Here is a 22,825-nt window from a genome sequence, read left to right on the forward strand (position 1 = left end):
CTCAGGGTCGCCTTCCCGCAGGGAAGCAGCGCCGTGATTGGCTGGAACGTGAGGGCGGAAGTGGCGTCACGGCTAGCCTTAACTCAGGGCGGAAACGCTCCGTGATTGGCTCGGAGGAACCCATGGCGGAGGTGCCGTGCAGGGCTTGCCGGCAGTATGGGCGGAAGCTGTCGGGCCGGGCCGCGCCGGGCTCAGCTCGGGCCGGGCCGCCGCGGCGCGGTGCCGCAACGAGGTTGGTGGTCGGTGCCGCCCCGGGCCGGGCCGGGCCGGGAGGGGGCGAGGCGGCGGGCGGCGGGCGGTTGGGGCGCCACGCGGTCGGCGGCTTCTGCGGAAACGGCCCTTGTGCGGGGCGGGGGCGGCGCCGCGCCGGAGCGGAGCGGACCGGGCCGGGCGTGCGGCGGGGTCTGCGCTGCGCGGGGCTTCGGAGGGCTGGGGGAGAGGGGGGCGAAGCGGCGCGGGGGGGGGCGGTTGCGTGCGCTTGGCCGACTCCCCTCTGGGGCGGATGGACTGCTCCGTCCCGCGGCATGCTGGGAGCTGTAGTTCTGTGGCGCGCGGCCGGTCTTTCCCCGAGCCGGGGCCGGGGCCGGGCCGTGCGCCCCGGGAGGCGCAGGTTGCCGCTGGCTGCGAGCGCGGCTGCCGGCGGTGAGGCGAGCGAGAGCCTTCGGGGGCGCTTCCCCGGAGCGTCGGGCCGGGAGGGGTGGGGGCTGCGGCGGCCGGGCGCGGGTCCTCGCTGCGCTCGATCGTCGGGCTGCGCCTCGGAGGTTTTCCTCCCCCCGCGCGCTGACGGCCGGCTCTCTCCTTTCCCTGCGGCTCACCAGGGCAGAAGCAGCTCCCCGCCGCTGGGACCCCCGCGGGGTTTGTCGCCGAGCGAAGGTGGCGCGGCAGCTGAAGGGAGGAAAGCTGCAGCTGACGTGCTGCAGTCGCAGGTTTCCCAGGAGAAAGAGCAGCCCGTCTGTCCCAGCTGTCCGGGTAAGTCGCAGCGACCTCCGGGTGAAATCCAGGCGTGAAGGGGATTTTGGTGGCTCTCTTAGACGGCTAGCCCTACCAAAGGTCGCATCGGTTACAAAAGGTAGTAGTAACCTTGCAGTTTGTGTGTTCTGTAACGTCTGTAGCACAAGAAACTGGCAGGTGAAGGAATGAGCGGGTACAAATACACGTGACTCTACAGCTGAGATTAAATAACGTGCAGGTTCTTCTGCGTTTTGTCTTTCAAAGCGCGTTGTTTGACTCGGTGATCCTTAACGATGATCCTCGGTGGTCCCTTCCAACTCAGGATATTCTACGATTCTGTTGTTGCCGAGCGCCTGAGCTTTTTGCTCACGTTACTGAGGAAAGGAATGGCTGTGCTTCTTCCCCACCCCCCTCTCTTTTTCTTTTTTTCCTCTCCTCTTCTCCCTCGATGACGGGGACTCGAAATGTTTTTCTCAGATGTCCATGTGAAAATTTAAAAAAAAAAAAAAGAAGCTGATGGTGAACACTGACAGAATTGGGTGACACTTTCAAGGTAGAGGGCAAAGAACGTGGGAATTCCTAGTACGTTAGTGTTACTCTGTTAGCAAAACCGACGTACACGCCGCTTGCTGTTCCTAGTTTTTTGGTTTGGCCTGGTTTTCCTTTCAGAAGTCTCCCCGAAGGCCTCTGTGGACAAAATTTTGTCCCGCTTCAGCTTTAAGAATTATCCTAGAAACAATGAACAAGTGCTTGCAGGGCTTTCCGGAACGCTAGTTGCGGTCAGTCAAGAACGACTTGGGAGGCAATTCCTTTCGTGGAATTGTAGAGTGATCGAGAGATCAAGGCCAGCGTTGTGAAGAAATAGTGCCAGGTTATAGTCACAGGTGACTGCCTTGTGAAGGGAACAGAGGCTCCCATCTGCAGACCAGACCATCTTTACCGAGAGCTTTTCTACCTGCCTGGGGCTTGGATCAGGGACATTGCTAGCGAGCTTACGAGCTTAGTTCAAACTTCAGATCATTCCCTACTCCTGCTCTTTCACGTGGGTACCAACAAAGTTGCAGCAAGAAGTCTGTGTTCAATCAAAATAAATTTCAGGGCCCTGGGAAGATAGCTAAAGGATTCAGAAGCACGGGTTATCGTCTAGCATTTTGGGATATATTAAACACAGCGTAGCCAGCTGGTCAAAAGAGGTGATTCTCCCACTGTATTTAGCGTTGGCGAAGCCTCTCCTTCAATATTGTGTGCGATTCTGGGCTCTACGATATAAAAAGAACGTTAAGATCCCTGAAAGCGTACAGAGGAGGGCAACAAAGCCGGTAAAAGGATTGGAAGGCACGCCCTGTGTGGACGCTACGGTACTTCTGCTAGCTCCTCGGAATTGTATATAGTCATGAGTAATACTCCTGATTCTAAATACATAGTCTTTCCCTGCATATAAGCCGAACGCTATTCTACAATCGTTTGCTTCTTCCGGCAGTGGATTCTGTCTTTCAGTGATTTGTGGGTACTTTACATGTCCTGGATATTGCTTTCCAGATACCTGGAGCTTGCTAGCTTTTCTGTCTCCCAGACGTGTGGCTGGTAGTGGTCTAGTCTTGTGAGCTGTGCTGCCGTGAAGTCTGTCACCTGTTGATGCTGAAGGCACTTTTCTAGAAAGAGGAAGGTGGTAGGTACAGTTTCACACCAGGACATCAACAAAATCACGTACTCTTTTTATCATCTCCAGACGTGTTTCCTTCGGTGGCTTCTGGACTTTGGTCCATATTGTAGGCCCCGAGAAGGAAGGAGGAGGTTGGCTTTTCATAACCACAGTTTCTTCCAGCTGTTTCAGATGGATTTCATGGTTGATTCTAGTTGAAATGACTGCCTCAGGAAAAAAAACAACAAAAATGATAGAAACTGTTCCAAAAGTTTGGCGATCCCTGTTTCTCTTGGCTGAAACTGTTTTTATTCTACTGTGACCTTTTTAAGATAGGCAAAAATAAAATTCTGTGTAGCATCCAAGATGCAAATGAACCTTCAGTTTATGAGATAGCAAGGCTAACTTTGAGTTTTGATCAGACTGGTGATGTTTCTTGTTGCCTTTCCTAGGCCTTTTCCAAAAGCTTAAACGTGTAAGTTGCTCTTCGATGCTGATGAGCATTGAGGTGATGTTTTCATAGGATTATGTGCAGTACCAAGGCCTGATTTCCCCTTTTGCCTCTGCATTTCTTCACGTTTATCTGCTTTGAATTGTACTTGCTATTTGGTTGCATAGTGGCTGCAAAGGAATCACAGGCTGGTTGAGGTCGGAAGGACCTCCAGAGGTCACCTAGTCCAACACCCCTGCTCAAGCAGAGCCACCCAGATCTGGTTTTCCAGGACCACGTCCAAACAGGTTTTGAAACCTCACAAAGACTGTGACTCCACGACCTCCCTGGGCAGCCTACGCTAGTGCTCAGTCACCCTCACAGCGAAAAAGTATTTACTGATGTTCAGGAAACCACAGGAGGGGAACATCCTATGTTTCGGCCTGTGTCTGTTGCCTCCTTTTTTGTTCCTTGGGTACCAGTTAGAAAAGTCTGGCTTTGTCTTCCTTCCACCCTCCCTTCGTGTATTTACAGACGTCGATGAGGTCCCCTCCAAGCCTCCTCTTCTCCAGGCCGAACGGTCCCAGCTCTCCCAGCCTGTCCTCATAGGAAAGGTGCTTCAGTCCCTTACCGTCCTCGTGGCCCTCCGTTGGACTCTTTGCAGTGTGTCCAGGTCTCTCCTGTACTGGGAGGCCCAGGCCCAGCACTCCAGGTGCGGCCTCACCGTTCCTGAGCAGAGGCGGAGGATCGCCTTTCTTGACCTGCTGGCAATACTTTGCCTAATGCCACCCAGGATACCCTCAGCTGCTTTTGCAGCAAAGGCACATTGCTGTTTCGTGTTCAAGTTGGCGTCCACCAGGAAACTTAGCTCCTTTTCCGAGAAGTTCCTTTCTGGGAAAAAGTGCGATATCAGCGCTTTTCACTTTGTCCTACTGCAATAAATTTGTATCAGCTATAAAGCTTTTCATCTTGTAACCCCACGTCTCAGACGATTACAAATATGGTGAACAGCAAAAGTAAAGGTGAAATCTTACTGCGACCCTTCCTCTACCATGGAACGTGGTTACTCCCATTCTTTCTTTTGTCTTCTGTCTTCCAAAACACGCTTTAAATATTCAGGTACCTTTTTAAAATGAACTCTTATCTCCTCGCGTGTGTCACTTTTTTTCAAAGAACACGAAAATACGCTCTACTTTATAAAGTATGACCTCGCTTTAAAAAGCTGTTTTAACGCTCCTTAATTAAGTCTTCTTAATCAAGTGTCCGCTAGTTCTTTTCTTACCTCCTGTTATTTTCCTTAACGTGGGAATTCCTGCTCTGGCAATTTCTGTAGGACGCTTCTGAAATAGAAGTCCGGGCCTATTAGTCACATTTCAAGTCATCTGTCCTACAGACAATTTCAAGAGAGTTAAAAATGAAAATGTAGCTTATCTGTGAGCTACTTGAGAACTCCTTAGTGAAATGCTGCGTGAGCCTTTTGACTTGTTACTTCTGCTTCTGTTTCAAAACTTGTTCTGTATCGTTTCAGTTTGAGACAGGTTCTTTGATATCCACGCCAAGAAGAAAACCTTTCTTCCGTAGGAACCCTTCAGTGTGCACAGGGAGAGGTGTGGAGAGAGCAGCTATTCTGCAAGCTGTTACTCAGGCCGCTTTTGGCTTCCAGCGCCGTTTGTACGTTCCCGTGTTGTTTTGCAATCTTTTCTCTTTTCGTTAGTTGTCTAATTAAACTTTTTCAAAGGATGCCTCCCTGTTTTCAGTTTTCTCCTACGCCCTGAGATTTAGCCGTCCTTGTATTCTTTTGCTCTTTGTCAAGTCTCTTTGATACAAGCTGTGTGCAGCTTTGATACAAGCTTGTTTGTCCCCTGTGACCTGGATGATCTTGCTGAATCTCCGTGATGCCTTGGAAAGGGCTATGCTCGGGGACCGTGGCAGCATTTTGGTATCTGATACAGATTTTCCTGTTCTGGCATACAGTGAATTTCTTTGATATGTCTATTAGGACCGTACCTGTTTTCCTGCTTTGAGTAAGGAGTTGGAAGATGAAAGGTTAGCGTTCCTTTCCTCCCACATGGGCTGTAACCTTTGTCTGCGTGTCTTGTGGTTGTGTTTTGTTTGTTTGTTTGTTTGTTTTGGCAGGCCCTCCAGCAGAGCAGCAGGGTGAAAGGGCTCGAGCTGGTGGCAGGACCCTGGCAGCTCTGCAGCCTGAGCAGGTGAGAGAACAGTATGTGCTCACTCTTTAAGGTTGGGAACACGTGGCAAGCCTTAAAATACAGGTTTATAACACAAATGGGTCCTGGAAAAAATCAGCTGGCTCCAAGCATTCAGGGAGTCAAGACGGTGAGAAGATGTGTCAGTAGAAATGAGCTGAAGTGAGCCAGATGTCAAACACCATGGACTTCATATAAGGATGCAGTTCAGAAACTTTTCTCTTTCAGAGAGCGGAGATTGATTATTGTCTTGCTGACTTATTACCTGATCAGAGAGAAGAAATTCTCTTGGCAAACGAGGACTTAGAAGAAGCTGAAAATAAAGGTAATATTATGGGTCCTTTCATGGTACTCCTGTTGTCATGAGCTTTTCTGGGCCTCAAAGGAAATGAGCAGAACTAGAATATTCCGTCACCTGCAATTGGATATTATGGCTGTCACAGGTTAGTGAGCCCAGGACTTTGAGAGCTTGTCAGTGGAAACAGCTGCAGCTTCCATAATTACATGAGAGATGTCTTCATCAGAGAAGACAGAGAGGCCTTTGAAAACAGCAACCCACAGCGTTGTTTAAAAAAATAAAAATCTAAATAAATAAATAGCGTTTTATTTTGCCAAAGGAGGCTCGCTTTAGAAATTGAATATAGCAAGTATCTGCCCTGTTATCGTCATGTATGAAATAGCATGAGTATCTCCTGGGCTGGTTAACGTAATGTTTGGCCCCTGTGGGGAAGGTTGTTACTGAAAAATGATGCTTTCCGGAACGAACCGTGTTACCTTCTGACCGAGGAAAGTACAGTTCAGGCAGCATAGGCTAAATCCGTTCTTTTGTGTTCGAGGGGTGCATCGAGAAGCTGGTCTTGGGTTAGAAAATGTGTGAAACTGGCACGTCACAAACTGTAATGCAGAGAGATCTTTGATAACAAAAGCGTATTTCTGTTGGTGAGTTACTGGAAGGCTGCAAGAAGTCTTGCCTCAAAAGACTCTTCTGAAATGAATTCTGTTGCCATCCCAATTTTTTTTCTCTACGGGCACATTCTTGGGACTTGCTTCTGCAATGTCGAGAGTTATGCAGGGTTGGTTTTTGATACCCAGCGTAGAGAAGGAGTTAGCTTACATTCAGGTGCTGCGGTTTCTGCACGTGTCTTATAATGTAGGTTCCCTGCCTAACTTGCAATTTATGAGGTTCCTACCAATGAGCACTTTCCTGTCCATGCCGAACACAGCTGAGTTGCAGGCTACCATTAAACATCAAATGTTTGATATAGATTGTTAATAACAAATGGCAACTGTTAAGAATATATGCTAAAAAAAATTAGCACAGAAAGTAGAAGCTCTAGGCTGTGAGTGGTCTGTCCCATACTGATACTGCATGTTTGCACTGAGGCAGAATGATTGCTTTCACTCACTTGTGGAGCGATGAGTCTAGGCTCTCACTGCTAGTATTTTTAGCAAGACTGATTGAGCATTTCTCTAACATATGAGCAAGTGTTTGAGGAGCAAGTGATGGGTATGGGCACTTAGAAAGAGACTGCCAAAGGGCAGCTTCCTATTTTATAACTGAATTTTGTGAGCGTTGGTCCTCGTTTCATACTGAAGGGGAGTATGCTCTAGTGAAGGGAGTATGTTCACGTGAAAGGAAAAGGCCCTAGTCTCCCTCGTCTGCCATTATTACTTCCTTGCTGCTAGCTCTGTTCTTCATAGAAAGCCAGTATGTTTCCTCGTCACATTCTAGTCTGCCTGCCTAGACTTCAGCCTTTGCCTCCTGGGTCTCTTGCCTTGCATAGACAATCTCTCCCCTTCTCCTCTTCATCTTCATCTCATTTGTAAACCTTTTATCAGGCTGATTCTTACTGCCTTCCCACCCCCACCCTCCAACCTTTTTCTATTTTTTCCTTTTTTTCTATTTTTTTTACAGACTTAGGATGGCTTGTCTTGTTAGTTACTTTTTTTCCTGCCAGCCCCCAGCCTCAAGTTCTCCGATGCGACTTCAGAGGATCATCTTTGATACCTCCGCATCTGAATAATACGGTTTCTGTCCCATGCTGTAGCTGACGGCAGGACGGACTCTGAGTGCAGAGGAGAGGTTGCTTCCTCCCTAGTTTCCTATTGCGTCTCATACTGGTTTGGGTAAGCAATTACAGAGGAAATTTGACTTCTCCGTGGAGCAGCGTGCGCCTGACAGCTAGCTGGAGACAGCACACACGGCATTGAGTCAGCGCTCCGAGTGCGGTCCTGAGTTGCAGTAAAGGTAAAACAATTGCAGACTGACAGTTTAGCTTCTAAGGAGCACATACAAATAGCAGGTTTGCCTCTAATGCTTAAAAGACGAGGTTCCGAGATCACATTTCACGGACTGCTTCCTATAGATTTCAAGAAATGCAATCGTTCTGAAGCACAGCCGCGCTCCGTTATTGTTGAAAGGGAACAAACTGGTTTGAGACCCGTTACCTGCGAGGGAACCGAGGGCGGAAGTGACGTCAGGGCGTGCCTTCCCTGAGGGCCAAAACGGCTCCGTGATTGGCTGGACCGTGAGGGCGGATGTGGTGTCCTGGCGAGCCGTCATTGAGGGCGGATACGCTTCATGATTGGCTGGGAACCCAGGGCGGAAGCGGCGTCACGGCTAGCCTTAACTCAGGGCGGAAACGCTCCGTGATTGGCTCGGAGGAACCCAGGGCGGAGGTGCCGTGCAGGGCTTGCCGGCACTATGGGCGGAAGCTGTCGGGCCGGGCCGGGCCGCCGAGGCGCGGTGCCGCAACGAAGTTGGTGGTCGGTGCCGCCCCGGGCCGGGCCGGGAGGGGGCCAGGCGGCGGGCGGTTGGGGCGCCACGCGGTCGGCGGCTTCTGCGGAAACGGCCCTTGTGCGGGGCGGGGGCGGCGCCGCGCCGGAGCGGAGCGGACCGGGCCGGGCGTGCGGCGGGGTCTGCGCTGCGCGGGGCTTCGGAGGGCTGGGGGAGAGGGGGGCGAAGCGGCGCGGGGGGGGGCGGTTGCGTGCGCTTGGCCGACTCCCCTCTGGGGCGGATGGACTGCTCCGTCCCGCGGCATGCTGGGAGCTGTAGTTCTGTGGCGCGCGGCCGGTCTTTCCCCGAGCCGGGGCCGGGGCCGGGCCGTGCGCGCCGGGAGGCGCAGGTTGCCGCTGGCTGCGAGCGCGGCTGCCGGCGGTGAGGCGAGCGAGAGCCTTCGGGGGCGCTTCCCCGGAGCGTCGGGCCGGGAGGGGTGGGGGCTGCGGCGGCCGGGCGCGGGTCCTCGCTGCGCTCGATCGTCGGGCTGCGCCTCGGAGGTTTTCCTCCCCCCGCGCGCTGACGGCCGGCTCTCTCCTTTCCCTGCGGCTCACCAGGGCAGAAGCAGCTCCCCGCCGCTGGGACCCCCGCGGGGTTTGTCGCCGAGCGAAGGTGGCGCGGCAGCTGAAGGGAGGAAAGCTGCAGCTGGCGTGCTGCAGTCGCAGGTTTCCCAGGAGAAAGAGCAGCCCGTCTGTCCCAGCTGTCCGGGTAAGTCGCAGCGACCTCCGGGTGAAATCCAGGTGTGCTTTAGTAATTTTCCTGCACCTCAGGCTCAAAGGCCTGATTGAATTTGCAGAAGCGCGAACCACTCGGCGCGGGGAAGCGCAAAGGAAAGCCGCATGGTGCCTGCCAAGCTGTAGTAGCTTCTTAGACCTAGAACGAATTGGCCTGTCGACCTCTGTCTCTTTGTTGCTCAGTCTGTGGTACAAGAGGCTAACCTTTGTCCCGCCTCAGCTTTCAGAGTTGTCCTAGAAATACACCGGTGCTTGCGGGGCTTTCCAGAACGCTGGTTGTGGTCGGTCAAGACAGACGTGAGCGGTGATTTCTGCCTGTCTGTCTGTCTGTTGGTTATGTCCCGAGAGTTTTGCTTGAACTGTGTGCAACAAAAGAGGCCTTGGGCCCGTACTGAGCAGCGAGAGAAAGCAAAACTCCAGGTAAGCGCTGGCCGTGGCAAAGTTGCTTGGGAATTGAGCGGCTGGGGGCTTTCCAGCGGAACTCGATACGCAGACAGAAACGTGACCTTCGAGGTCTGCCTTGCGTTGAAGCTGTGGTGTTTGACCCATAACTGTATGGAGTTGCTAAATCCTAGAGGGAATGATAGAGACGTCCCTGGTGCAGCCTTTTTTGCCACAGTCATTGCAGAAATGTTGGAAACGTGAGTATCATCCCTCTCTTTAAATTCACCTTTTAAAGCATTCTTTCTGCAGACTCCTGTCTGTGGTTTAGGTACTTGATTTGCGTGAAACAGAGCCAGACTTTCCTATTAACTAGCGCCCTGATTGAAATTGCCTGTCGTCAGAGAACAGGAGCTATCAATGGTGCTTGGCAGTTTAAAATCTCTTGGCTTCTACGGAGGCTAACTTGCCAAAGCGAATAGGAAGTAGCCTAAAGTTCGGTAAAGACGCTGAATAGAAAAGGTCCTCTTCTTGACGGGAAAAGAGCTTCGCAGAACATGAACTCTGTTTCCCGTAGGGCTCCCTACTTACCCACCCGTTCAGCGATTATTGCAGGCTTTGACTGGTCCCCTCAGGTCCAATATCGCACAAGCGTTGTGCTGCAGACGGTGCCTTAGCTTACTTTCCATCTCGTGCTGCGTTACTTATACCCGCAGAAGACTTACTTCAGCGTCAAATAAACCCTGTGCGAAGCGTCCCCGACTCATGCCAGTGGGACCATCCCGTTGTGGCTGGTAAAATCCAGGAACAGGACGATGCTTGGAGGAACGTAACCTATGGAGGAGCAGGCAACAGTCTCCTGTTAGGCAACAGGTTTTCGAGACTGGTTTTCCCACCCGCCCGCGCATTTTGAAGGAGGCAGTCCCTAAGCTGATGCAATCCAACTGCATCTAAGCTGTAGGTTGTTACTTCCATAAGTTATAAAGGAACTTAACTTTTTTTTGTTTGTTTTTGTTTTTTTTTTTTAAATCGAGGCTCGTGTGCGTGCGTTTGGCTTGTTCCGATGGCTGGTGTAGATGATCGCTCACGTGCCCCAAAGCTCCCTGTGCTGATGTTGGATCTGCCCCTCGGTAAAGGACGGCATCCCGTGTGTTCAGCTTTTCTTCCTTACTGTGTCATATGTATGTATGTCTTTATTTACTTTTCTGAAAGAAAGGGTGGATTTTTCATGGGTCTCTCTGTGAGCGTATCGAACCAGGCCGCAGTAAATACGTGTAAGCGAGTAGGCTGCAGCGCGTACTGGGCAGTATCGGAGTGCTACTCTGCTAGCAGTGGAGAGCCAGGTGAAGGTGTCTAGGGTAAGGGCTTGTTCTGCCTCAGGTTGAACGGAAAGTTTCTGAAGTTGAGCATCCCGGGGGATGTTTGTAGGACTATTGTTAGACGATAAAAGTTCAAATGGCTGTCGACGAAGGGGATTTTGTTGGCTCTTTTAGATAGCTATTCCTACCAAAGATCGCATCGGTTACAAAAGGTTGTAGTAACCTCGCAGTCTCTATGTTCTGTAGCGTCTGTAGCAAAATAAACTGTCAGATGACTAAATGAGCAGGTACAAATACACGTGACTCTACAGCTGAGATAAAATAACATGCAGTTTCTTCTGTGTTTTGTCTTTCAAAGCACATTGTTGCCGAGCGCCTGAGCTTTTTGCTCGCGTTACTGAGGCAAGGAATGAAGGAATGGCTGCGCTTCTTCCCCCCTCATCCCTCTCTTTTTTTTTTTCTCCTCCTCTCCCTTGATGACAGGGACTCGAAATGTTTTCCTCAGATGTCCACGTGAAAATTAAAAAAAAAAAAAAAAAAAGGCGATGGTGAACACTGACAGAATTGGGTGACTTTTTCAAGGTAGAGGGCAAAGAACGTGGAAATTTCTAGTACGTTAGCGTTACTCTGTTAACAGAACCAACGTACATGCCGCTTGCTGTTCCTAGTTTTTTGGTTTGGTTTTCCTTTCAGTAGTCTCCCCAAAGGCTCCACAAAGGACACCTTGTGTATCTTTTCTGTTCTTCCAGGATTCATTCGTCAGGAAAGACGACCGTGAAATCTGAGGGCTGTGGACGAGGGCTGTGGAACCATCTGGAAGATGGTTGTTGCAGTTGCCTTTGGTCACGTCATTCGTCCTTTTAGCTTGCCCTTTACTTTACCTTGAGTGGAATTTTTCTTGCCACGCTATGTTTGCAGTGGTAACATTGCTGCCGAGGTGTTTTTTGACTAAAAATGATCTTAACTGTAGTAGTGAATTCACAGCGTGTGGCTTTGTGTACTGACTCCCATGATCACAACTTTTTTTTTTTTTTTCCTTTGTCATAGATAGGAGAAAAGCTCTTTCCAGAGAGATGGAGAAGGAATTGATTATACCTCTGCCTCATCCTGTGAGACCGGAAGACGGTGAGTGACTAACTGTAAGCTGCAATTCTCAGGAGTCGCATGGCTAAGAGTCTCGGGTTCCTTCTCTGCCTGACCCCCAGGGCCTTAGGCATGGGAAATCTTAGGCTTAATGTTTTTCCCTATGAAATACTGTCACGCTAAGGGGCGTAGCTGACTAACTGTTACGGGTCTGGTCGGATTCAGGTTACTGAACTATCACGGTCACGGATTCACCAATAACGTAGCACGCCCTCGCTCTAGTCGCGTTCAATGAGAACTGTCACGGCTAGGAACAATGCAATGAACAGCAATTTATTACAGCAACAAGGACACAGGTTCTTTGGATCGCCGGCGATAAATTCACTGTCCGCGAAAGCAAGCGAGCACGCATGAAATACACAGGTACTCGTCCTGGCTGTTAATGCATTAAAAGGCACAAAGGCTCTAGAGATTTCTAAGTTTCCAAGGAGACACCTGGTACAACCAAGCGTTCAAATATTACCCCACGGCGTCCCAGTGCGGGGGGAAGAGAGGCTCAGCCCGTCGACTGATCCTGGAAGTCAGAAAGGTATCCTTGGTGATGGTATCTTCCCTAACACCCCCTTTCACTTAAGACAGTTTACATCTATTTTCTCTCCTTTAGGTGGGGCTTGAGTGACTCTAGTCAGGCATACCTTGGTTATGTTTGGTGTAAAGTTTTCTTGCTTTCATTTAAAGGTAGAGGGGTCTGAGAAACTCAGAGCATGCCCTCAGTGAGGGGTGGTCGCACCTTGGAGACACGGAGCTTTTGGGATGGAGGTGTGTTTTGGTATTATGATGATATTAGAATGAGCAAAAGTTCCCTAGAGTGCAGTGTTTTGTTAAAAACATGACAGGTCGTTGGCTCAGGGTAGCAAACGTGCAGCTTATCGGTCTCAGTGTGCACAAGAGCATCTGGTCCCCATCTGGTCGCAGAGCCTATCCGTGGTGTTTCCACTGCGCTTTACGCTCCGTCCCCTTCCTTAGAGTCAGCACACCAAGTTCCCCTAGTGCGATAGCACGTAAAGTTGGAGGCCTAGGGAGCGCTTAGGTAGCGCAGCTGCCCTCCACCCTGAAAGCTTCTTCGATGCTGTACGCTTTCTTTAAAAGGTGAATATGAGTTTAATTTGCCTTGTTACTTAAGGCAATTACTCCGCAACTGCCCAAAGCAGCGACAGTGAGAAGCCCACTTCCAGCATCCGCTCCCCACGCAGGGAGGGACGGACGGACAGACGGACGCCGCTCTTTGCCTTGCCCGCCAGGGGAAGGGGAGAACGACCGGGCAGGGAGCCCCACCGCAGCCCCCCTCCCGGGAGTCCTGCACAGCAGTTTAATAAAGTTTGCTTTCCGGCCTGTGCCCCCTTTGGTGGTTGCCATCGGGGGAAGTGGCTGTCGCCGTCTGTGTGTGGGTGCAGGTTCCGTAGCGGGGTGGGTGTGGAGGGGGGGCGTGGCCCCGTGTCCACCGGCCGCTGGATGCTGACGACCCCTCGGAGTGCGGGGCCAGCCCTGCCGGGTGGGGGGGCAGCTCGCTGCTGTCTTTGCTCCCCGGGCTGGGGGGACTGCTCTGGGTGGCGGGGGCTGCTTGCAGAGGCGCAAGTGGGGAGGGGGCTGGGGGTTCCCGGCAGGACCCCCAGGGCAGGGGATGGCGTTGTGGAGGCCGGGTCCCGGGGGATTGGCGGCTGGGGCAAGCAAAGCCCAGGAGGGGGTGGCATGGGGTGGCAGGCACAGGTCCGCGGGTGCTGGGCTGCAGGTGGGGAAGCCTGGGGCTGGCTCCATGGTGTCTGCAGTGTCAAGCCGCCAGGAGCACCATTCCCCAAGCAAGCCGGGAGTTGTGGTCATTGGGCTCTGAGCATCCCGTTGCCCATGTTGGGTTCGTTGTTATTATCTCCCTGCCTTTTTTGTCCCGATAAAAAATGTACTGTTTCAGCTTGCTGCCGCTCAGCTTCCCAGCCGTGAGCGGCACGTTGCTCAAGGCAGACCCTTCCTCCCTGAGGCGGCGTGGGGTGCAAATTTCTGCTGTTTTCGTTTGTGCTTTCTCTGGGAAAATGGTCTGGGAAGCCGTCCCTGCTGCCCTCAGGGCGCATCCTGCTGGAGAGAAGCGGGTACTACAGGCGGCGAGGGGCCACGCATGCGCGGTGGCGCCTTTGAATGCCCCCTTCCGCCACCTGCTGGTGAAAATCCGGTACTGCAGGCGCCTTGGGTCAGCGCATACGCTGTGGTGCCCCCTGGGGCCTTCTGCGCCGCCTGGTGGCGAAAAGTGGGTACTTCAGGCGCCTCGGGGCTGCTCATACGCTGTGGCGCCCTCTGCGCCACCAGGTGGCGAAAAGTGGGTACTGCAGGCGCCTCGGGGCACCGCATACGCTGTGGCGCCCTCTGCCGCCGCCTGGTGGCGAAAAGTGGGTACTGCAGGCGCCTCGGGGCCGCGCATATGCTGTGGCGCCCTCTGCGCCACCAGGTGGCAAAAAGTGGGTACTGCAGGCGCCTCGGGGCCGCGCATATGCTGTGGCGCCCTCTGCCGCCGCCTGGTGGCCAAAAGTGGGTACTGCAGGCGCCGCGGGGCCGCGCATGCGCGGTGGCGCCCCCCGGCGCCCTCTGCCGCCGCCTGGTGGCCAAAAGTGGGTACTGCAGGCGCCGCGGGGCCGCGCATGCGCGGTGGCGCCCCCCGGCGCCCTCTGCCGCCGCCTGGTGGCAAAAAGTGGGTACTGCAGGCGCCTCGGGGCCGCGCATATGCTGTGGCGCCCTCTGCCGCCGCCTGGTGGCCAAACGTGGGTACTGCAGGCGCCCCGGGGCCGCGCATGCGCGGTGGCGCCCCCCGGCAACCTCTGCCGCCGCCTGGTGGCCAAAAGTGGGTACTGCAGGCGCCCCGGGGCCGCGCATGCGCGGTGGCGCCCCCCGGCGCCCTCTGCCGCCGCCTGGTGGCCAAGGGTGGGTACTGCAGGCGCCGCGGGGCCGCGCATGCGCGGTGGCGCCCCCCGGCGCCCTCTGCCGCCGCCTGGTGGCCAAAAGTGGGTACTGCAGGCGCCCCGGGGCCGCGCATGCGCGGTGGCGCCCCCCGGCAACCTCTGCCGCCGCCTGGTGGCCAAAAGTGGGTACTGCAGGCGCCGGGGGGCCGCGCATGCGCGGTGCCGCCCCCCGGCGCCCTCTGCCGCCGCCTGGTGGCCAAGGGTGGGTACTGCAGGCGCCGCGGGGCCGCGCATGCGCGGTGGCGCCCCCCGGCGCCCTCTGCCGCCGCCTGGTGGCCAAAGGTGGGTACTGCAGGCGCCGCGGGGCCGCGCATGCGCGGTGGCGCCCCCCGGCGCCCTCTGCCGCCGCCTGGTGGCCAAAAGTGGGTACTGCAGGCGCCCCGGGGCCGCGCATGCGCGGTGGCGCCCCCTGGCGCCCTCTGCCGCCGCCTGGTGGCCATACGTGGGTACTGCAGGCGCCCCGGGGCCGCGCATGCGTGGTGGCGCCCCCCGGCGCCCTCTGCCGCCGCCTGGTGGCCAAAAGTGGGTACTGCAGGCGCCGGGGGGCGCGCATGCGCGGTGGCGCCCCCCGGCGCCCTCTGCCGCCGCCTGGTGGCCAAACGTGGGTACTGCAGGCGCCCCGGGGCCGCGCATGCGCGGTGGCGCCCCCCGGCGCCCTCTGCCGCCGCCTGGTGGCCAAAAGTGGGTACTGCAGGCGCCCCGGGGCCGCGCATGCGCGGTGGCGCCCCCCGGCGCCCTCTGCCGCCGCCTGGTGGCCAAAAGTGGGTACTGCAGGCGCCGCGGGGCCGCGCATGCGCGGTGGCGCCCCCCGGCGCCCTCTGCCGCCGCCTGGTGGCCGAAGGTGGGTACTGCAGGCGCCCCGGGGCCGCGCATGCGCGGTGGCGCCCCCCGGCGCCCTCTGCCGCCGCCTGGTGGCCAAACGTGGGTACTGCAGGCGCCCCGGGGCCGCGCATGCGCGGTGGCGCCCCCCGGCGCCCTCTGCCGCCGCCTGGTGGCCAAAGGTGGGTACTGCAGGCGCCGGGGGGCGCGCATGCGCGGTGGCGCCCCCCGGCGCCCTCTGCCGCCGCCTGGTGGCCAAAGGTGGGTACTGCAGGCGCCCCGGGGCCGCGCATGCGCGGTGGCGCCCCCCGGCGCCCTCTGCCGCCGCCTGGTGGCCAAAAGTGGGTACTGCAGGCGCCGCGGGGCCGCGCATGCGCGGTGGCGCCCCCCGGCGCCCTCTGCCGCCGCCTGGTGGCCAAAAGTGGGTACTGCAGGCGCCGCGGGGCCGCCAGTGTTGTTACTACATCATTTACTACATTTTTTCCTGCGAGTGATGTTACTACATTGATTTTGGTTTTGGGGTGTAATATGTTATGCTGTTAAATTTTTCTTCCTGTGCAGAAGAAAAGTTGAGCTAATTCCAGTTAGCTTCAGTAACTTGCTTTCTCATATTGTCATTTCAATATTCAAAGCTGAAGCAAAAGCATTGGTATTGTTGCTTCTAGAGAGACGCCAGTTCTCCGGTCTGTACTCTGCATGCTGTTCAGATAAGCTAGAAAAAAATAAAGTAAAAGAAAAACAGCTGCTGCTTCTCCTGCTCTCTTTCTGCTTTCTACTTTCTTGTGCTTTGCCCCTCCCCTTTCCCAGGTGATTGGCTTTGGGTTCCAGGCAGGGCCTAATGGTAACTGAGTCACAGGCATCCCATCAGAGAGCTCATTCTGCCTGGGCTGCAGTTTGGGGTAAGTGCTTTGTTTTTGCTTCAGTCAGTTGCAGGGGTCTTTAGGTGGGTCAGAGTCTACGGACTGATGCGTTTCCAAGTAGAGATAGGTACATCCTTCTTTGTGAGGTAACAACTAGTAGGATCCTTGCTGATCCTGGCTGGAATAATAATAATGCACAACACAGAAATTATATGAGAAAGGACTGGCCTATAGCAAATCAAAGTGCTCCCAAGGGGTTTTTGTTCTAGTAGTAGGGTACATATATCTTACTCTTTGTATTGGTAATTATTTGGAAACCTAAGGGTTAAAAATAATGACCGGGAAAAATCAACTATTAATTTTGTTTCTAGTGACTGTAGGCCTCAGAGAAGGGCTTGGTCAATTGGCAACTTGGAAAAGGCATGACCAGATAATAGTAAGATGGGATACCCCGTCAAAATAGGGGTGAATGTGACAGAGGGTTATGTACCACAATCTGTCATGTTTGATGCTTGTGAGGTGTTAGCTTGTGGAGATTTAAATGCCCAATGACAACTGAGCAGAGAGAACAAGTAACTGGGAGAGACCCAACAGCCAGATTGAGAACAGCTGTATGGAAACGATCCTCTATTGCCATCAGAGAAAGGGAGAAACTCAAGGAGAAAACAGGAGAGAAAACAGGAGGCTCTCTTTGAAATGTGGCAGTTCAAACATTTGAGATTGAAACAGGGTATGGGGATGTGAATGCCTGGATAGAATGGGTCAAATATGCTGTCCAGAGTCTCAACCGTAGCACTTGCTATGCTTGTGCCTCGGGACGACCGACTGCCCGGATAGTGCCCTTCCCATTGGGGTGGACCAGGGATTCCCAGGGGATGCGATGTATGATTGCATTGTATCAAGAAAAGACTGCCTGGGGAAATGAGGCCTGTAAGTCTCTCTCTTTGCTGTTCCCTTCCTTGCGTGATAGCAATATCAGGGTTCCCCCTGCATTCTCTACAGCTAAAGGTGACCATGCAGCTTGCCTCTCAGGGCAGGGTGTGAGCGCTACCCGGCATCTGGGAGAATTTGCCTTGTGCACGAGGACCTTGAATGCTACCAAGGACCTGATGGGAAACTGCTCAAGACTTGAGATCCCCAGGGCAGATCTGTGGCGGTACTGCGGAGGGAAGATCTTACGGTCCACCCTACCATCTAATTCGGGAGGCATTTTTGCACTTGTTCAATTAGCTATACCCTTCACCCTGGCATTTGAAAGAGAAACATCACAAATACCCAGAAGAAGTAAAAGAGGCTTAGGAATATCATTTGATGATAGAGGGTACATAGATTCTCTTGGGGTGCCTAGAGGAGTTCCCGATGAACAGAAAGCCAGGAATCAAATTGCTGCAGGGTTTGAGTCCCTGTTCTGGTGGGTAACAATCAATAAGAGTATTTATTATAGTCAGCAGATATTCATAAATCATACAAGGGATGCGATAAGAGAAATCGCTGAACAACTAGATGCCACCAGCAAAATGGCTTGGGAAAACAAAATAGATTAGATATGTTGATCGCGGAGAAAGGAGGTGTGTGTGTGTGTGTGTGTGTGTGATACTGAGCAACCATTGTTGCACTTTTATACCCAATAATACTGCCCCAGATGGCACAGTAACTAGAGCGTTGCAAGGGCTTACCACCCTTGCCAGTGAATTGGCAGAATGATTAGGAACAGGCACTTCCATCACAGGATGTTCGGAATCTTGGTTTGGTAAATGGAAAGGGGTCCTAGCGTCCGTATCTGCATCCTTGATCGTAGTAGCAGGAGTTTTGACAACCCTTGGTTGTTGCATTATCCCCTGTGTAAAAGGACTAGTACAGCGGTTCACTGAAACTGCACTATCGAAAGAAATGACCGTGGAGCCACCACCTTACTCACGTAAGGTGATGATATTAGAGGGGATGGAAAGCAAAGAAGGTGAAGAAGAGGAAGAGATCTACCAAATTACACCGCAGAGAAAAGTTTTGCAAAAATCAACAATTTATAAAGAAGAAAAGGGGGGAATTGTGGGAATAAAAATGTTGTTTTTGCAGAGTTACGTTGTTTAGAGGGAAGGAATGCGGTGTTGAGTTAGGCTCGCAGCGATAAGAAAGCTTAATGGACAACCTTGTAAAATGCAGACAACCGGACTCCTCAGAGCAGCTAGGTGAAAATCACGGTGTCAAGTCAGATCAGTGAAGAAACATTACCACTTCAAACAGTAAAAAAGTCAAAAGAAATTTGAAATTGAACAGGCCGGCAACTGAAGGCCACGTAGTGTCTGTGAAGCGTCGGATAGGTTGTGAACCCGGAATACCCAGTCAATGGGGAAACAGGGGAGGGTCCCGGTCGTCGAGAAAGAAAGTACATAAACCGTACTGTGTGACTAGTAGGCGTGCTCCTGCTTGTGGGACGCGTGCCATTGCGATCGCAAATAAATTACTACTTCACTGAGATCCCCGCCTGAGCCTAAGCTACTGGCTACGGAGTGCTTCTCACACTCCCTGCGCGTAATCCTGGCTACAATATACCGCGTTATCGAAGGTGCCTTTTAAACAACATTGATAGAAACTCAGGGGGCGATAGTACTGACCCTGGGTGTGGAACTATCCACGCAGGGAATAATCCACACTGCACCAAATATGGTAGCCACAGGAACGCCAATATACATAGCGCACGCCAGATGCAACGTGAGAATCCTGCAACTGGATGGCCTGTCGCAAATGGCGAAAGGTGGTACTGGCTACGTGGCAATAAAGCCAGGAAGGTGTTGCCCCTGGGATGGAAGGGAGCTTGCACCCTGGAGGCAATAATTCCAAACGTAACTATTATTGAAGACCCACAAAGCCAAAGGCCCCTTGAGACCACACGCAGGATTAAGCGGACTCCAGACAATTCTCTAGTAAAATTCTCTAGTATTTCACAGCTTTGCAAGGTGGTTTTTACCTTGGTTAGGGGTGGGTGAATTAGAAAAAGCTATTGTAAATATCTCCGCTATAACTGAAGAACTAGAAAATAAGTTTGATAAGTTTGCAAAAATAGGACTGTAGAATCAAATAGTATTAGATTCATTAATAACCTCATAAGGAGGAGCGTGCACTGTAATTAATGCTAGTTGCTGTATATACGTAGATCAAATGGGACGAATTTGACTGATATTTGGGGGGAAAAAAAAGTATACTGGGGGGGCGTGGGGGGGAAAGATCCTACATAGAGTAGCTCAAGATGACAGTTCCTGGGCATTTAGAAACATTTGGGAGAAACTAACTTCGTGGTTACCTGAACAGAATTGGCTCAAACAACTATTTGTTGGTATTGTAAAAATAATGGCATTGTACGCCTACCATCCCCCGTGACATCCGAAGAAGACTATTGTGCCTTAACGTTGGAGAAACTCAAGAGCGCGGTACGTGAAGAGGTGCAAAAACAACAGTAGGAGTAAGGAAAGGAGAGGAGGGAACTGTGAGAAACTAAGTTGTGTTTTTGCAGTAGAGAACTAATTTTCTGTGTTCCGAGGTAGTTGTGCAGTCATAATGAGGAGAAACGCTACGTGGGTAAGCGGACAGTAGGCGGCCTCACTGTTCCGAAATAAGGCAGAAGCTTGAGGAAAAACAGGTTGAGCAGGCTGGGAACGGTAAAACAAAGATCACAGGTTCCTGAAACAGAAGAAAGGGAAAAAAAAAAAAAAAGGAAATAAGAAGGGAGCAATTAAAGGGTTGAAAAAGAAGTAAAATTGTACATACATGGTATAGAGGAGCGTCGAGCAGCTTGTGAACCTGCAGTACTCGGCCAATGAGGACACAGGGGAGGGGATCAGGCGTCGGGGAATAGGGAATAAAAGTTGATGCTGTGCTTACTGCAATGCGCTCCTGATCGGCAGGACGCCCGCCACTGCAACCGCGAATAAAATAGCCTCAGAGAAGATCGTGTGTCAAGAAAATTATTTGAGACGTTTCTCGCAGATATACTTGACGAGGGAGGACCAAGAACACCCCGCCCTTCTTTAAAAAAAAAAATAAAAAAATAAAAAAAGGCATCACAGGGGCAGCCTCAGGGTCGCCTTCCCACAGGGAAGCGGCGCCGTGATTGGCTGGACCGTGAGGGCGGAAGTGGCGTCACGGCTAGCCTTAACTCAGGGCGGAAACGCTCCGTGATTGGCTCGGAGGAACCCAGGGCGGAGGTGCCGTGCAGGGCTTGCCGGCACTATGGGCGGAAGCTGTCGGGCCGGGCCGCGCTGGGCTCAGCTCGGGCCGGGCCGCCGAGGCGCGGTGCCGCAACGAGGTTGGTGGTCGGTGCCGCCCCGGGCCGGGCCGGGAGGGGACGAGGCGGCGGGCGGTTGGGGCGCCACGCGGTCGGCGGCTTCTGCGGAAACGGCCCTTGTGCGGGGCGGGGGCGGCGCCGCGCCGGAGCGGAGCGGACCGGGCGTGCGGAGGGATCTGCACTGCGCGGGGCTGCGGAGGGCTGGGGGGGAGGGGGGCGAAGCGGCGCGGGGGGGGCGGTTGCGTGCGCTTGGCCGACTCCCCTCTGGGGCGGATGGACTGCTCCGTCCCGCGGCATGCTGGGAGCTGTAGTTCTGTGGTGCGCGGCCGGTCTTTCCCCGAGCCGGGGCCGGGGCCGGGGCCGGGCCGTGCGCGCCGGGAGGCGCAGGTTGCCGCTGGCTGCGAGCGCGGCTGCCGGCGGTGAGGCGAGCGAGAGCCTTCGGGGGCGCTTCCCCGGAGCGTCGGGCCGGGAGGGGTGGGGGCTGCGGCGGCCGGGCGCGGGTCCTCGCTGCGCTCGATCGTCGGGCTGCGCCTCGGAGGTTTTCCTCCCCCCGCGTGCTGACGGCCGGCTCTCTCCTTTCCCTGCGGCTCACCAGGGCAGAAGCAGCTCCCCGCCGCTGGGACCCCCGCGGGGTTTGTCGCCGAGCGAAGGTGGCGCGGCAGCTGAAGGGAGGAAAGCTGCAGCTGGCGTGCTGCAGTCGCAGGTTTCCCAGGAGAAAGAGCAGCCCGTCTGTCCCAGCTGTCTGGGTAAGTCGCAGCGACCTCCGGGTGAAATCCAGGCGTGAAGGGGATTTTGGTGGCTCTCTTACACAGCTAGTCCTACCAAAGATCGCATCGGTTACGAAAAGTAGTAGTAACCTTGTAGTTTGCGTGTTCTGTAACATCTGTAGCACAATAAACTGGCAGGTGAAGAAATGAGCGGGTACAAATACACGTGACTCCATCGCTGAGATTAAATAACGTGCAGGTTGTTCTGCGTTTTGTCTTTCAAAGCGCGTTGTTTGACTCGGTGATCCTTAACGATGATCCTCGGTGGTCCCTTCCAACTCAGGATATTCTACGATTCTGTTGTTGCCGAGCGCCTGAGCTTTTTGCTCACATTACTGAGGAAAGGAATGGCTGTGCTTCTTCCCCACCCCCCTCTCTTTTTCCTTTTTTTTCCTCTCCTCTTCTCCCTCGATGACGGGGACTCGAAATGTTTTTCTCAGATGTCCATGCGAAAATTTAAAAAAAAAAAAAAAAAAGAAGCTGATGGTGAACACTGACAGAATTGGGTGACACTTTCAAGGTAGAGGGCAAAGAACGTGGAAATTTCTAGTACGTTAGTGTTACTCTGTTAGCAAAACTGACGTACACGCCGCTTGCTGTTCCCAGTTTTTTGGTTTGGCCTGGTTTTCCTTTCAGAAGTCTCCCCGAAGGCCTTTGTGGACAAAACTTTGTCCCGCTTCAGCTTTAAGAATTATCCTAGAAATAATGAACAAGTGCTTGCAGGGCTTTCCGGAACGCTAGTTGTGGTCAGTCAAGAACGACTTGGGAGGCAATTCCTTTCGTGGAATTGCAGAGTGATCGAGAGATCAAGGCCAGCGTTGTGAAGAAATAGTGCCAGGTTATAGTCACAGGTGACTGCCTTCTGAAGGGAACAGAGGCTCCCATCTGCAGACCAGACCATCTTTACCGAGAGCTTTTCTACCAGCCTGCGGCTTGGATCAGGGACATTGCTAGCGAGCTTATGAGCTTAGTTCAAACTTCAGATTATTCCCTACTCCTGCTCTTTCACGTGGGTACCAACAAAGTTGCAGCAAGAAGTCTGTGTTCAATCAAAATAAATTTCAGGGCCCTGGGAAGATAGCTGAAGGATTCAGAAGCACAGGTTATCGTCTAGCATTTTGGGATATATTAAACACAGCGTAGCCAGCTGGTCAAAAGAGGTGATTCTCCCACTGTATTTAGCGTTGGCGAAGCCTCTCCTTCAATATTGTGTGCGATTCTGGGCTCTACAATATAAAAAGAACGTTAAGATCCCTGAAAGCGTACAGAGGAGGGCAACAAAGCCGGTAAAAGGATTGGAAGGCACGCCCTGTGTGGATGCTACGGTACTTCTGCTAGCTCCTCGGAATTGTATATAGTCACGAGTAACACTCCTGATTCTAAATACATAGTCTTTCCCTGCATATAAGCCGAACGCTATTCTACAATCGTTTGCTTCTTCCGGCAGTGGATTCTGTCTTTCAGTGATTTATGGGTACTTTACATGTCCTGGATATTGCTTTCCAGATACCTGGAGCTTGCTAGCTTTTCTGTCTCCCAGACGTGTGGCTGGTAGTGGTCTAGTCTTGTGAGCTG

The 22,825-nt window shown here is 53.3% G+C and overlaps 1 protein-coding gene across 48 annotated transcripts in view; it reads left to right on the plus strand.

Annotated features, from left to right (window-relative positions):
• The first annotated feature begins 80 nt into the window (after positions 1 to 80).
• LOC310889641 (uncharacterized protein) overlaps positions 81 to 22,825 on the plus strand; it is a 46,167-nt gene continuing 23,422 nt past the window's right edge. For 8 of the 48 annotated variants that reach the window (XM_083817429.1, XM_083817428.1, XM_083817421.1 and 5 more), the window contains exons 1-7: positions 82 to 232; positions 819 to 969; positions 5,160 to 5,233; positions 5,459 to 5,555; positions 7,146 to 7,478; positions 7,597 to 7,996; positions 8,564 to 8,714. In XM_083817429.1, coding sequence (XP_083673555.1) covers positions 7,769 to 7,996; positions 8,564 to 8,714 — 379 coding nt within the window. In that variant the 5' untranslated portion in view covers positions 82 to 232; positions 819 to 969; positions 5,160 to 5,233; ... (1 more) ...; positions 7,146 to 7,478; positions 7,597 to 7,768. The other 40 variants (XM_083817406.1, XM_083817411.1, XM_083817408.1 and 37 more) reach the window with 27 other exon arrangements.

Source organism: Anser anser, assembly GCF_964211835.1.
Source record: "Anser anser genome assembly, chromosome: Z".
Lineage (NCBI taxonomy): Eukaryota > Metazoa > Chordata > Aves > Anseriformes > Anatidae > Anser > Anser anser.